Source organism: Arvicanthis niloticus, chromosome 20 (genome assembly GCF_011762505.2).
Source record: "Arvicanthis niloticus isolate mArvNil1 chromosome 20, mArvNil1.pat.X, whole genome shotgun sequence".
Taxonomy (NCBI): Eukaryota; Metazoa; Chordata; class Mammalia; order Rodentia; family Muridae; genus Arvicanthis; species Arvicanthis niloticus.
The window spans coordinates 41,107,819-41,123,774 of NC_047677.1; the positions used below are offsets into that span (position 1 = coordinate 41,107,819).

General features: G+C 47.1%; 1 protein-coding gene across 1 annotated transcript in view; it reads left to right on the forward strand.

Moving 5' to 3' along the window:
- The window catches only part of Mcm3ap (minichromosome maintenance complex component 3 associated protein), a 46,652-nt gene extending 35,872 nt beyond the window's left edge, over positions 1 to 10,780 (forward strand). Inside the window, exons 24-29 of the mRNA XM_034524216.2 lie at positions 73 to 463; positions 1,116 to 1,373; positions 2,362 to 2,491; positions 4,917 to 5,120; positions 7,553 to 7,703; positions 10,511 to 10,780. Of these exons, the coding sequence (XP_034380107.1) occupies positions 73 to 463; positions 1,116 to 1,373; positions 2,362 to 2,491; positions 4,917 to 5,120; positions 7,553 to 7,703; positions 10,511 to 10,669 (1,293 nt within the window). The 3' untranslated portion in view covers positions 10,670 to 10,780. The remainder of the gene's footprint in view (positions 1 to 72; positions 464 to 1,115; positions 1,374 to 2,361; positions 2,492 to 4,916; positions 5,121 to 7,552; positions 7,704 to 10,510) is intronic.
- The last annotated feature ends 5,176 nt before the right edge of the window (positions 10,781 to 15,956 follow it).

Genomic DNA, 15,956 nt, shown 5'->3' on the forward strand with positions numbered 1-15,956 from the left:
CCTTAGAAAACTACATTTTAAAATGGGTGTGGATTGTTTGAGCAGATCTCTCCCAATCGTCTTGACCCTCAGGTTTCTGGAGCAGTCCAGTGGCTGATCTCCCGATGCCCTCAAGCCCTAGACCTTTGCTGCCAGACCCTTGTTCAGTATGTTGAGGATGGGATCAGCCGTGAGTTCAGTGGTCGCTTTTTCCGTGACAGAAGAGAGAGGCACCTGGGTAGCCTGGCCTCCCAGGAGCCTAGCGCCATTATTGAGTTGTTCAACAGTGTGCTGCAGTTCCTGGCCTCTGTGGTGTCCTCTGAGCAGTTGTGTGACATCTCTTGGCCTGTCACGGAATTTGCTGAGGTGGGAGGCAGCCAGCTACTTCCTCACCTGCACTGGAACTCACCGGAGCATCTAGCTTGGCTGAAGCAAGCTGTGCTTGGGTTCCAGCTTCCACAGATGGATCTTCCACCCCCAGGGGGTACGTACCCACCCTGAGGGGGGAGTGGAGGGCTAGCCTCCTATTCTTCTTGTTTTAGAGACACTCTGCCAGGGGTGGGTTCTGGTGCGCGGTCTACAGTCCACTTCTACTATGTACCCGTCTGCGTCAGCCTTTGGGTTTCTGGGTTAGGATAAAACAGGATCTTACGGAGTGGGAACAGTTGTCCTTCTTCCCAGGACAGTCCTGAGACTGTCCCAGAGGCCCCACTTATCAGAAGAGAGAGGCTACCTGAGACTGTCCCAGAGGCCCCACTTATCAGAAGAGAGAGGCTAGCTGAAACGCTTGAGGCTTCTGTGACTGTCTGAGCCTGACCCTCCCTGCTGATACCACAGCACTTAAGTGCTGATGTAGGTCAGGGTTCCTTTCAAGTCCGGCTGTGCCTGCTGAGCCTGGAGGTGGGCCTATGGCTGTCTGATGCAGACTCCACAGGTAGCCAAGGCTGACTCAAACCTGGTGCTGCAGGTGCCCATTCTTTCCTATGTTAATGGCACTGGGAAGGAGGGAGCCTGGTTACGATTTAGCTGGTAGAGAGAGCTTGTGGCCTTACACATAGTAGCCTTTACTAAGAAAACAGCATTAATAATATTTCATGTTCACTGATTCTTGGTCAAACCTGTAACTTTCTCTGCAGCCCCCTGGCTCCCTGTGTGTTCCATGGTCATGCAGTATACCTCCCAGATTCCCAGCTCATGCCAGACTCAGCCTGTCCTCCAGTCCCAGGTGGAGAGCCTGCTGTGCAGAACATACCAGAAGTGGAAGAAGAAGAGCCTCTCTCCAGGCCAGGAGTTGGGGCCTCCTGTTGCTGAGATTCCGTGGGATGACATCATCACCTTATGCATCAATCACAAGCTGAGGGACTGGACACCCCCCAGGCTCCCTGTCACATTAGGTAGTTGTTCAGTGTTTAGGGGCTGAAAGTCATGCGACTTTCTTAGACTAATTTTACCAAAAGAGGGGAGTAGGGTGTTAGTTAGCTAGTTAGTTTTAAATAGGGTCCCATTATATAGCTCTGGCAAGCCAAACAAACAAAGCCATCTCCACTCTTCTGTTAAAATTAGACCAGGAAAGTCTTAGAAACATTGTGAAGGCTGGGCGGTGGTGGCGCACGCCTTTAATCCCAGCACTTGGGAGGCAGAGGCAGGCGGATTTCTGAGTTCGAGGCCAGCCTGGTCTACAGAGTGAGTTTCAGGACAGCCAGGGCTACACAGAGAAACCCTGTCTCGAAAAAAAAAAAAAAAAAAAAAAGAAAGAAAGCAAAAAGAAACGTTGTGAAGCATTAAAGTTTGACAGGGCATGGTGGTCCATATCTTTAACCCCTATGCTCTGGAGGATCTCTGTGAATTTGAGGCCAGCCAGGACTATATCGAGAGACCCTATTTCAAAAAAAAACACAAACAAGGCCAGGTATGTGGTGCACGCCTTTAGTCCCAGCACTAAGAGTACAGAGGCAGGCGGATCTCCGAGTTTGAGGCCAGCCTGGTCTACAGAGTGAGTTTCAGGACAGCCAGGGCTACACAGAGAACCCTGTCTCAAAAAAAAAAAAAAAAAAAAAAAAAAAAAAAAAAAAAAAAAAAAAAAAAACCTAACCAAATAAACAAACAACCAAATAAACAAAAAGCCAGTCCAGAAAAGGTCCTAGGAGAGCAGAGAGTCCGTTCCCTGGAGTAGGCCTCCTAGGTTAGCTCTTAGAGGGGATTCTGCAGCTCTGAGAGTTATTCCTAGTCCTCCTCAGTCTGCACGGATGTGAGTCCCGTTCAAGCATGGAAGTCACATTACTGAGGTTTGCCCTTACATAGGTGGGCTTGAGAAATATCAAGTGGTCGTCTGTTGCTCCTTACATGTGTGATTTCTAAAAATCTCCTGTCCTATTTTCTCAGAGGCGCTGAGTGAAGACGGTCAAATATGTGTCTATTTTTTCAAAAAACATTTACGAAAATACCATGTTCCCTTGTCTTGGGAACAGGCCAGAATCCAGACCCAGAAGGAGCTCCAGCTGCATCAAGGACGGTGAGGTCCATGTTGACTGTTTTCTCTCTGTTCTAAACTGTGCTGGGCCACATCTGGGCCACTACACATGTCCTGTCATGGACCAGCTCTGGCAACCCTGCAAAGCACAAGTTGTCCCCACAGCAGAGACACTTTTTAGAGCAGTTGCAGGCACCTCTCTCCATTTTTCAGATGAGCTCAGGTCAACCCTAGTTGGAGAAGGCAGGTAAAAGAGCTGGTGTCTCATCTCATAAACCTAGTTCATGGATCCCCAGTGCAGCACCTGTATACCTTCCCCAGTAACCTTTCTCCCAGAAGAAACAGTATCAGTAAGAGAACTCTATTAATATCATTCGCTGCTGCAGTATAAAAGCAGGTGTTCATTTCAGTAAGTGTTGAAATAATATCAAGTGTTTATTTCTATATATGGTGGTTTTGCCTACATGTAGGTCAGTGCACCACTTGTGGGCCACCGTTGTATTCCCTAGAACTGGAGTTCCAGTTGTGAGCCTGCATGCAGGTGTGGGATAGGCTTCTCTGGAAGAGCAGCGGCCAGTGCCATCAGCGGCTGAGCCCGCTCTGTGGTTCCCAGTGCCATCAGAGGCTGAGCTGGCTCTGCGGCTCCCAACATGAACTTCTTAAAACTTAAACTCAGGGTCAGATGGCTGGCTCAGCAGGTCAGGGTGCTTCCTGTTTCAGCCTGGCAACCTGAGTTTGAACCCTGGTATATCCACTTAAGTTGGAAGGCGAGAACAGACTCACAGAAGTGCTCTCTGACCACTCTCTGTGCACTACCTGTGGCACTAGGCTACTGTCTCAGTTTCATTTCTATTGCTGTGGCAAAATACTCTGACAAAAGAAACCTGAGGGAGAGGGTTTGAGCTTACTATTCCAGGTTAGTTTCTCACTGTGGGGAAGTCAGAGCAGGAACTTGAAGCAGCTAGTCTCAGTCCAGAGCGAGGAAAGAATGTGTGCAGGCTTGCTTGCCTCTGTAGAGAATGGCAGCTACATGTGGTGGTTCGAGTCTTCCCACATCTACTAATGTCGTTAAGACAATCCTCCACAGACATGGCTACAGACCAAGTTGATCTGACAGTCCCTCATTGTGCCCTCCTTCCCAGGGGACTCTGCCTGTGTTCAAGCGGACAGTTAAAACTAACCACCACAGCTACCTACCATAAATCTACTAAAACAAAAATGCAAAACAGACCCCAGTAAAATAAAAGCAATAATAACAAAACATCATGTTCTTCCATAAAGCATTAGGCATGAAGGCCAGAACCAGGCTGTGCTGTCTTGGTTGTCCCTAATGTTGTCTGATGGCCAGTGATACAGAATAGATAGGCATAAATATCAAAAATGAGAATTCCACACAGTACAACTACCAGATCAAAAGAATCAACATTGAGCCCTGGTGACAGTCCAGGGTTCAGCAAGGTAACTGGACAGTGACTTAAACGTTTCAGAAATTCTCACGTCATTGAAATATAGAGATTGATCAGTAGATAAGAATGCTCACTCTTGCAGAGAACCCAGGTTTGATTCCCAGCTCCCATATGGTGGCTCATAACCACCCATGACTCCAGTTCCATAGATCTGGTAATCTCTTCTGAGCTTCTTGGGCACAAGGCACGCACACACACAGACACACACACACACACACAGACACACACACAGGCCAAACACATGTAAAATAAACCTTTAAAATAATAACAAAAAAGATTTGCTTCTTCCCTTATTATATAGAGGTGAGGAGGTGGCTCAGTGGTTAATGTTTGTTGCTCTCCCAGTTTTTAGGGATTTGATACCCTCTTCTGGCCTCCGTGGGCTCCTGTATTCTTGTGCTACACATAAATTCAACACAGGCAAACATACATACATAAAATTAATCTTAAAATACATGAGAGACAGACAGACTAGTATAAGAAATAAAGGCCTGGATTAAAGCAGATCTGAGAGCCCAGTGCCTCTAGAAAGTAGAATGTTTGGAAGCAATAGCCGTCCTTTCTGTGTCTCTGTCTGTCTGTCTTCCTTCTTCCCTCCCTCCCCTGCCTCTCTTCCTTCCCTCTTCCTTCCCTCTCTTTTATGTTATGTATCCCTGGCTGGCTTTGAACTCACAGACATCTGTCTGTCTCTGTCTCTGCTTCCAGAGTGTTGGGATTAAAGGCACATGACACGGAGCCTGACCAACAGTGTTTCTTTCTGTGTGTGATAATCACTGGATAGCACATAGTATGAGAATGCACTCTCTTGTTGCCATATTCCCTGACTTGAGGGAAGCTGAGGCAGGCCCAGGACTGACATGAGGATAAACTACCCAACAGAGCACATGGATCTTGAGGCTTTTGCTCATTGAGTGAGCACGTGTCCAGCCATGTCTGTGTGCTGTGCACAATGCTGTCATCTTCTCTGTGCCTCTCTTGACTGTCAGAACTTGTGTTTGCAGCTCAGGGATGAAGTCTTTTCATCCTCCTACAAGCAGTCTCCCTACTCCATTGCTTCATGTGCGCCATAAAGGGAAGAAAAGGGAAGAGAGTGGCCGAGAGGGGAGCCTCAGTGCACAGGACCTGATGCGAGGGGCTTCTGCAGAAGAGCTCCTGGCACAGAGTCTGTCCAACAGTCTGCTGGAAGAGAGAGAAGAGAGCAAGAGGTTTGTCTGTCCCCTTCCTGTGTATCCATGCATCCCTTCCACTTCCTGCAGGAGGAGACTGACCATGGCTCTGTCAAGTCAAGACAGCCAATGCTAGGAGGGGCAGTTGGGCTGGCAAGGGTTATACTGATGAGACTTTGTTAAAAAGAAATGAAGGAAGGAAGGAAGGAAGGAAGGAAGGAAGGAAGGAAGGAAGGAAGGAAGAAGAGAAGAAAAGGAAGGAAGGAGGACACTTCTAAAGTGTAAGCGTGGGGCTGGAGCGATGGCTCAGCGTGTAGAGCACTTGCTGAGTTTCCAGAGGACCTCATCTTGGTTCCCACGTCCACAGCAGGTGGCTGGCTCACAAGCACCTGTAACTCCAGCTCCACAGATCTGACCCCTCTGGCCTCTGTGAGCACTCCTGTGCACATACTCAGATGTGCACATACACATACCTGTACATAACTAAAAATAACTTTTCAAAAGTATAAGCTCTTAAGAGATAGACTATGCTCTAGAAAGACTATTCTAGCTGCGCGGTGGTGGCGCACGCCTTTAATCCCAGCACTTGGGAGGCAGAGGCAGGTGGATTTCTGAGTTCGAGGCCAGCCTGGTCTACTGCGTGAGTTCCAGGACAGCCAAGGCTATACAGAGAAACCCTGTCTTGAAAAAACAAAAACAAAACAAAACAAAAAGACTATTAAGTTTTGTCATTTGAAATTGGCTTCATTGCTTATTAAGTTTTCTAGAGGAGGGAATATGTGTAGCCAAGTCTGCTTAGCTTGGTCTTCCACGGCTCACCACTGCCTCTTGGCCCTTGGGAAGCCTGAGGCTTCAGTGGGTCATTTCTTACTAGGTGGGCAGGAGCTAGTATAGACCCTCCTCCATTTAACCAACTTCCTTTCCTTTGTACCTTCCTCTTCCGGTCATTCACACTGAGAAATAGAACTGGGAAGACAGAACTTGGTCCAGGCTGTCTTCCCACCACCCCTGCCTTGCCCCTCCACTCTTTCTAGCACTGAGGACTTAGGCTGCTCTGGTATGCCCCTCCTTCCTATTGTGTAGGCGGGGTCAGCTCTCCCCCAGCCTACTCTCAGTGCTCCACCCTCAGTGCTCTCTTGAGACATTGCCCTTCCCTCGACTAGGTCATGCAGTCAGCACACAAACTGTAGACATACTAACTAACACATGCTTCTGATGCAGCTCCTTTGTCTAGTCGCCACTCCATGCACCTCCAGTCATCATTCTGGCCCTTTGGCCCTCTGCAGCCTACACACTTGAGTCTTCTCACAAGTTCTTGTCTCTTGTGGGGCTGTGGCTCACACATGGGCATGGGTCCTGTTGGGCTGCTTTGTGGTTCCCTAGTCTGTCCCCCAGGTGGCTGGAGCTGAGACTCTGGGAGCAGAAGTGCGGGAATTTGACTGAGCTGTGAGAAGTCGCAGAACTCTGCTCCAGGCATGGGGAGATCTTAGTCTGATGTCCCGCAGGGACAGAGCTTTTGGGTTGGGGGTCTCTGGGACTGAGACATGGTGGGGGGTGCAGCATATGGGCTGGGCCGGCCAGCAGCTGAGAGGGACGAGGGGTAGAAGCTTCGGTGGTGCCCTGTGGGGTAGACCCTTGGTTGAGGCGACTTGCTTGGCTGGGACGTGGCTGGCTCGGCTAGCTCACCTGAGTTGACAGGCCTCCATGGCTGGAATGTAAAGAACTCCAGCTGGAGATTAGGCGGCGGCTCATTGGTTGAAGGCACCCTCTAAGATTCTCCACGGCAGGGCCCCAAAGACACAAGGAAGCCCATGGTTTTAAAAGGTTTATTGTCATGGCAGTAAGTGAATGAAGCTGTACCTTGTGTCCTCAGGATAGACCTGAGGTTAAATACCTTTTACAAGGAGGAGGGTCTGGGAAGGAATGCTTAATTGGCTACCTCCTCTGGCCTTTAGGTATCTCATTAATAATGGAGATCTCTTGAGGCTCTGAGGCCTGTAGTCATGCCCTCTGCCTGTGCTATGTGACCGGAGGCCACAAACCCTTTTTGGGAGGGGCTGTGGATGGCTGAAGCTAAGTGAAAGGAACCAGGGCCCAGAAGCAAGGCCGAACTCCTATCTTCCCATTAGGGCCACTCGAAGCAGACTCAAATGGGGACCCCACTGCCTCTCACAGCCCTCCACCCCACATCCATGCATCTCCAGTCGTCACTGTGGCCCTTTGGCCCTCTGCAGCCTGCACTCTTGAGTCTGCTCACGAGTTCTTGGCCCTGTCAGTGACCCCCAACTTGTCAGCCTTGTTTCGAGTCCCTTCAAGGATTTAATAAATCCAAGAACGCCACAGAGTGACCTCTGACCTCCACAAGGGATCCACATCCACCCATGGGCACTCGGAACAAGGAGTTGACAGGAAGTGAGTGCCGGTTCAGCTCTTAGACTCCGTTCCTCAGTTTCTGTCTCATACTGTTTCAGGTTTGAAGATCAACTTCAGCAGTGGCTATCGCAAGATTCGCAGACAGTCACAGAGTCCACTCACCTTCCTCTCTACCTCCCTCAGGCACTAGTGTGCTCTCCTGATGCTCTCAAAGCTCGGACTGTGGTGAAAACGTCTACAAGTCCTCAGGTGAGAACGAGTACCCTTGACACTTCCAGAGTTAAAGACAGAACGCCAGCCTCAGCAGACCAGGCCTGTAATCCCAGCACTCCGTGAGTGTGAGGCAGCCTGGTCTACAGAGTGAGTCCCAGGATAGCCAGGGCTACACAGAGGAACCCTGTCCTGAAAAATGAAGGTGTAGGGTGGGGGGAAGAAAGAAAAAAGAAAAACCAAACTAAAAACCATTTTAAATACCTTAAAAGTTCTTTTTAAAATATCCAAAAAGTTCACTTTTTCTCTGTCCTTATCCTCTCTCTGGCACCTATCTCTCTCTGTCTCTCTCTCTGCCTGCCCCTTCCTCTCTGTCCTCCCCCCATGTTCCCAGTCAGCCTCTTCCCTTCTTTCTCTCTGCTGTCTCCTGTTCTGTATCCCCTTTTTTCTGTGCCCATATTCCCTTCTCATTCCTCTTCTCATGCCCCAAATAAATGTCCTTTAATACTAAAAAAAAAAAAAAAAAAAAAGAAAGAAAGAAAGAAAAAGAAAAAAAAATCCAAAAGTTCTCTAAAATATCCAAAGTCTGTAAAATATCCAAAGTCTCTGAAATTTCAATGTCTTTTTGAAAGGTTACTTGTAAAATAAGAAATAAGTTACATAGGTTCTTATTCTAAGAAGGAGAAGGAGAATAAGGGCACAGTCAGTCAACTCGAGAACCCAGAGTCCAGCAGTGTAAAGCCCGGTGTCAGACTCTCCCTCTTCTGGGCTCCTTCAAATTGCCTGGGCCGGCAGCTGTCTGCAGCACATGTAGCTTGCCTTCTAGGCTCAGGCTGTCTGCATGCCATAGCTGCTGCGACCCCTTGTGGTCAGGTCACGTCATGGTACTGCCATCTCCAATGCAGCTGGGCTGTTAAAATAGTGTCTTCAGGAACTTTCTACTGCTTTCTTCAGGAACTCTCTACTGCCACATGATGCCAAGTGTTTTCACCCATGACCCCTTCAATCCCGAGCCTTCTGCTGCAGTGGGGAACACCAATGCTGCTCTTCATGACCCCTGTATGCTTTCAAAACCAGTATAACCTGGGAGAGTCTTAAACTTCTGAGTTCAGATGTCAACGTGAGATGCAGCTTCAGCTCCCTCTGGGCCTCTGGGCCATGAGCTTCTATGTGCTTATCCTGAGTAAACACCTCAGAATATTTCACCTCAGTGCTGCTGGTTTCTTAATCAGGACTGATTCTGCAGCTCCCAGCTGACCAGTATCAGTTGTCTCAGCAAAGCACAGGTTTCACTGTATTAGACAAACAGCCTTAGAGTACCTGAGGGACTCAAGATTTCCCTCTCCAACCTCACAGGCCAGGCCTCCACCATCTGCACTACTCTCATTATTTGCTGAGTTCCCACAACTCATTCAACTCTGAACACTCAAGGGCTTTTCTAGTCAGAAGTTCAGAGTCCATGCATAATCCTCTGTAATACATGCTCAGGTCTGTCACAGTAATGCCCCAAGACCCGGTAACGGATTTCTTAATTACAGTTTGTACTGCTATCATAAAACACCATGACCTTGAGCAACTTAAGAAAGAAAGGATTTATAGTTCATCCAAAGAAGTCAGGACAGAAACTCAAACAAGGCAGGAACCTGGAAGCAGGAACTGATTCAGAGGCCATAGGAAGTCCTGCTTACTGGCTTGCTTCCATGGCTTGCTCAGCTTGCTTTCTTATAAAACCCAGGACAGCTGGTCTAGGGGTGGTCCCACCCACAATAAGGCCCTCCCACATTAATCAAACCATGCCGCAGGTTTGCCCCTCAGGCCAGTCTTATGGAGGCATTTTCTCGATTGAGATTTCCATTTCCACAGTAATACCTAGCTTGAAACTAGCACAGCTAGGCAGTGGGGCATGAATCTTTAATCCCAGCACTTGGAAGACACAGGCAGTTGAATTTGAGGCTAGCCTTGTTTACAAACCAAGTTCCAGGATAGCCAGGGCTACACAAAGAAACTCTGCCTCAGAAAATAAAACAGAACAAACAGCAGCACATGGAGGCACAGCAGCTCTCATCTGTGGGGCCACATAACTGTCTGAACCTCGACACTGACCAGACTCAGTTCTGGGACTAACTCTCCCTGAGGAAAATAAATAAATGAAGAAGGTGAGTTCACAGACGTAAATTTCACATTAGAATAGTGTTTTCAAAGGCAAATCTCCAGGCCCCAAAGCCTCTCTATGTTTTTCTTGGCTGATAAGGAAGCAGAAACAGTTTAACTGAGGGAACATACCATGGGGCAGGTGAGAATGGTTTAGGAAAGCTGCAGAAGGAATGCAAAGTACAACAGCACGCTGTTTCCATTGATGAGTTTGGTTAATCCTTTAAAACACTCTTCTCTTTGACTTACTGTGAGGCATGGTGGGATACACTGGTAATCCCAGCACTGGGGATGGATGGAAGCAGGAAGATGAGGAGTTCAAGGCGAGCCTCTACTATGTAGCAAGTTTGAGGACCTCCCAAACGATATTCCACCCTTTTCAACCCCACTCTACCCCATTCCCCAAATTTACACTCTAATTCTCTCTAAAGACATTGCCAGATAGTTAACAAAATTTAGTGTACAAAAGTTTTCACAATGGAATTGATTATATTTATAATCAATAAATGACCCAAGGTGGGAGCTTGGTTAAGCTCTTGTAGAATACTGGCTGTATGTGTGTAGTGGATGAGGCTGCCAAGATGGAGGAGAGATACCAGGCGAGGGCTCTGTTGAGCCAGAGAGGCTCTAAGGGATGTGAACGTGAATCAGATGTGATAACTACTTCTTGTTTTGTTTTGTTTTTATTCAATTAGAATGCAGGAACAGGAGACCACTTGCGGTTCTCAGAGGTATCAGACACATCTCTGACTGAAAAGCTGAAGCGCCTGGAAAGGCTGATCCAAAGTTCAAGGGCAGAAGAAGCAGCCTCTGAGCTGCACCTCTCTACACTGCTGGAGATGGTGGACATATGAGCTGTCCGACAGGAGAGGATTTTCTTCATCGTGCTTTGTCTGTGTTCAGTTGTGTTATAGATGCTGTTGGAAATGTGACTATTAATTATGCAAATAAACTTTCAAATCATTTGAGAGCCTTCTTGGTTTTCTGAATGAAAGGCTCTGCGGTGTCTTTAATAGTATTTGTTTTGTGATCTTCTTAGACTTCTCTTCCCTCACACACAGCAGAAAATACTCAGAGGGAGGTTTTATAACTTTCTGGTTTTCTATGCCCACATATTTTGAGAATTTCATGTATGAGTGTACTGTAATTAGAACATTTCTACCCCTACCCCTCCACACTCTGGGATTCATGACCTATTCTTCTATAATTGTTACATGTACATACATCTATGGAGTCTGTTGAATGTTGCTTGTATGTATACGTGTTTAGGGATGACCATATGGGATTGGAGAACCTATCAGAGATGTAATACCTGGAAAAAACCAATTCTCCCTCCCTTGGTAATCCATTGACTGCTAATACTGCTTGTAATAGATGATTATAGTAAAGTCACTGTCCCTGATGTCTTAGCTATCAGAAATGCAGGGACAAGTAAGACACAGTGTCCTCACTGCAAGGTCAACTTTGCTCATCAGGAGAGCCAACAGACACACACACATACATACATACATACATACATACATACATATGTAGTAGTAGTATACATAGAATGTAATAGTATACATGAACAGGCATGATGAAAGCCTAGAGGCACCAGTTGACTGTGCGGCCAAATGAAAGGAACAGGCCAGCAGGCTCACACTACACTAATCCCCATGGGGATTAGTTGTGGACAAACGTGAGAGAGAAGTGATGTGATCCTATTTTTAAAATAATGTGGAAGAGGTTGGAGAGATAGCTTGTCACTTCATACTTGTTCTTGGAGAAGAACCTGTTAAGAACAGGTTTCCAGAAGACCTGACACCCCTTCTAACCTCTACAGGCACCACACCTGCATCTGGTACAAAACACATGCAAAAAACATGAAGGCAAAACACCCATACACATAAATATATCAAATGGCAATTTTCAGGAATGGAAGACATATTGATAGGCTTAGCAATGGTCACTTCTCTAATTCTGACGAGGACTTTGAATGGCTTTGTCTTCCCACAACTTTCAGAATGCTTGGAGTCTTGAGATAGTTTAGTGCATATCTGGCCAAGGGAAACATCATGACGTATGATAGGGTTACTATTGATTGAAGCAATGGGTCTGTTTCCAGAGATTTGGTTGATGGCTTCAAAAATATGTGAGAAGAAAATCTGCAGAGTCACTCGAGTGTAGATGTTCTCCTCAGGAGTTCTGACTCAGCTGCCTCTCTGCCAGTGAGCAGAAAATAAGAAAAATGAAAAAGAAAACATTTCTCACTTTCCCAGGTACAGGAGTAACAGAATTAGACATAATCCCTCAGAAAGTAGATCAGCTACACCACAGGCAAAAGACAAAAGAAAATGGCCGGCAGAGGGGTTCTTGCTTCGTTTTCCTCTGCTGCTTGCTCACTGACAGTGGAGCTCTGAGTCACTGAGTAGAGTCTGCTCACTGAGGATTTCTCTAGTTTTTCTACTAGTTCCCAGTTCCCGATGCATGCTTGTAGCTCTTCTTTTCGTGTGCGTATGTGTTCATGTGAGTATGTGCATATATGTACGTGTGGGATATATGTGTGTATCCTTATGTGTATGATGGTCAGATGTGGACAATGAGGTCTTCCTTGTTTGTTTTCTGTTTTGTGTGTGTGTGTGTGTGTGTGTGTGTGTGTGTGTGTGTGTGTTGAGACCGGGTTTCTCACTTTCTCACTGAACCCTGAGCTTGCCAGCTCCTTTAGGCTGGCTGGTTAATGAACTGTTTTGTTTCTACACCTGCAGCACTGGGTTTATAGACTTGTGCCACTCGGTTTGCTGACGACAAGGATCCAAATGCTAGTCCCTGAGCTTGTGAGCTAGGCACCTAACTGAGCGATCTCATCAGCCCACACCCTGTCCTCCCTCTCTCTCTTCCCTCCCCCCACTGTCTCTCTCCCTCTCTCTCGTGATCCTGCTATGTAACTCTGGCTGGCCAATATCACAATTCTCCTGCCTCCCAAGTGCTGGAATTACAGTCATGTGCCACCATGCCCAATGCCTTACAGACCAGTTGCCTTAGAGAAATCTTGACCCCTGTTTTCGAGGTAGCTGTTGGAATGTGAGAGGCAGGACTGGACTCCCCTACGAGTGCAAACTTTCAATCCTTCTGGTTTGAATGACACCCAGCTATGCTTCATGCCCAGTCCTCACCTGCTCTTTACTCGGCTGCTCCAGTCTTCCAACCAGGCAGGAGAATAAAATTATGATAATGTTCCTTCAAGGTTTTCACTGTGCCTTCCAGCTTCTGTCACTTCGAGGGTTCACTGGTGAGAACTGTCATTTTCTTGCTGCCTTTATCTAAACCTAGAGGTTTCTGTTTTCTCTGGTTTGCTGGATCAGTCATTCCTCCATCCACTTCAGGCCTTTATACATTTCCTATGTATGATTTTTCTCTGTCTTTAAAATCTTTTCTAAAATCTAGAGCTTCGTACATGCATGTAATGTATTTTGATTGAACCCACCCCTCATTCCCTCCCTTCGCGCTCCTCTCTTATCCCCTCGCCCCGTTCCTTTTCACTTCTGTGGTGGGTTTTTATGTCTTTGTCTTTGGACTGGGATGTGGACAGGAAACAGACGTCAACATCTGGTGTTCTTAAGTGGAAATATCTTTTTCCTGTCATCTCTGTCTCCTAAGGCAGCTCCTCAGTCATTAACTAATCATTTCTCCATGTCCAATCAGCCATTACCATCAACCCCATTTTTGTAATCCCTTCAGAGCCTGTAATTAATTATTTCCTCCACATGGAATCAGCCATTACCATCAACCCCATTTTATAATCCCCCCAGAGCCAGTAATTAATCATCCCCCGTCCCCAGCACATCTCATCAGCAATTTCCATCAATTCCATTTTGTAATCCCTTTAGGGCTTCAGTCAGATTAAGTCTTCACTTGCTTTCCTGGATCCTGTACCCTTAGTTTTCCTCCTGGATGGACCAGGAAACTCGAGCTTCTCTGGTCAGTTTCTAGTCGATCTTATCAAAGCTCATGATTTCAAATACTACCCCAATGACTCTCAGATGCCTCTGTCTAGTGTTGCTCTCTTTTCTGAATACCAGTCTACTTAAAACTTCCTCCCGGATGTCTAATATTTGTCAAACTGTATTCTCAGTGAATGTCCCAAGCTCCTCTGATCTCTCCTAACTTCTACACACAGTTAAGGCCTTTCCCCTTGGTCTGTCTTGAAACCCTTAGGCTCCAGGGTCTTTGTTAGCCAAGGCTTTCCCAATCTTCACATAGCTAAGGAGGTAACATGGGTATTGCCTTCCTTCTCAATGGAGATCACTCTATACCCAGTTGTCCAGGTCCCAAACCTAAGAGTCTTCTGTATTTAGTTTACAGAATAAGCTAAACGCGGTACAAGTCGTGACAAACATTTCTTAACGACTGTCTTTGGAAATTTATCTATGTGAACTGGCAGATGGATTTCACACTTTTCCTTCTTAGATATCAGAAAGCATATCACTTGATTCATAAGATGTTTAGTTCAGTAAAATACCAACCTAACTCTTTTGCACCTGATACCTCTGCCATCTGTCTAGCTTTGCCGTTCAAGTCTGAGGTTCCATACGGACCAGAATTTTTTCTTCCAGCTTTGCATGTTTTGACATAAAAACAAACAAACAAACAAAAAAAAACAAAAAACAAAAAAACAAAAAACAAAAAACAAAAAACAAAAAACAAAAAAAAAACAAAACAAAAAAAAAAAAACTTCCCTGGAAAAACCTACAGCTTCTTTCTCAAGGGAAACAGAGTGACTTGTTTAGTGAATCTGGGAGAAGAAACAGGGTCCAGTGTGCTGGGCTTCCCGGGGCAACCTTTTTCAGTCTTTTTATTGGCACACTGTGCTTACATGCTACTTGGTGGGTCAGCTCCCAAAGGCTTCAGTTGTTCGCCTGGGTCAGAAGCTGAGACACATGTAAGGGAAAGGCAGTCATTATGAAGCAGATAGCTAGCCCTGTTGATTACCTTCAAACCAACTTTTCTATTGTGAATTTTTAAAATTTACTTTAAAAAATGTGGACAAGTGTCTCACCGGCATATATGCCTGTGCACCGCAGGCATATCTGGTGACTGAGGAGGTCGGAAGACGGCATTCTTTGAAACTGGAGTTATAGATGGCTGTGAATCACCACGTGGGTGCTGGAAACCAATTCCAGGTCCTCTGATAGAGCAGCAAGTGCTCTTAAGCACTGGACTTAAGTATTGGACTCCAGCCCCCAAATCAGTAGTCTGAGGCAAGGCTCAGTTAAAATGCCTACTTGTCTTATATCTTTATACGTTTCTAAGCTGGGCTAGGAAAAAGTGTTCTTGACTAGAAAATCCCAATATTCTCTATTTGTCTTTCAAACGTTCTCCATTGCATTTCACTATTAGCGTCTGCCGGTATACCACAGGCTTTCCTGCTTCCCTCTCTACTTTCAAACATAATCAAGACCTTCCCCCCACCCCCGACTCCCTCTCTTTAACTTGTAGAGCCCCAAGTTCCAGGTATCCTGAGAGTCCTGCGGCTAAGGAGATGGCGCTCTACCTGTTGTTGGGAGTCAGGACACAGCCTTACCCCACTTTTCAGCTAGTCCCTATGAAAAGCTTGTGCCGGCTTTCCGAGCACACTACTCTGGCCCTCTTCCCAACCTCGTGTCATCATAGTTTCCTCCTCCCTGCCCCATGACGGTCTGTCGTGCGTGGCCACAGTTAACTATCAATCAACGCTAGTTTCACCTCAGGCCATTCTAGCCTCCTCCTTCTGAAGCACTCGAGGTTTCCGCGGCCTCTTTCCTGCAGATGTCGGATCCTCCAAACCAGAAGTCCAAGGCTGTTTATGAAAAATGTTCTAGACGGGCCGCTGGCCCCGCCCCGCCCCGCCCCGCCCCTCCTCTCCCACAGGCTGCCCCTCCCACAGGCTACCCCGCCCACAAGCTGCCCCGCCCACAAGCTGCCCCTCCCACAAGCTGCCCCTCCCACAGGCTGCTCCTCCCACAGGCTGCCCCTCCCACAGGCCGCCCTCATTCACAGGCCCGCCACTCCCATAGGCCCCGCCTCCAAAGCGTTTCCGCCCCACAGACCACGCCCCCTGGTGCCCTCGCGGCGTCGCGCGGCCCCGCGTCCAACCACTGTGGTCGCGGTGCGTCTCTCGTACCC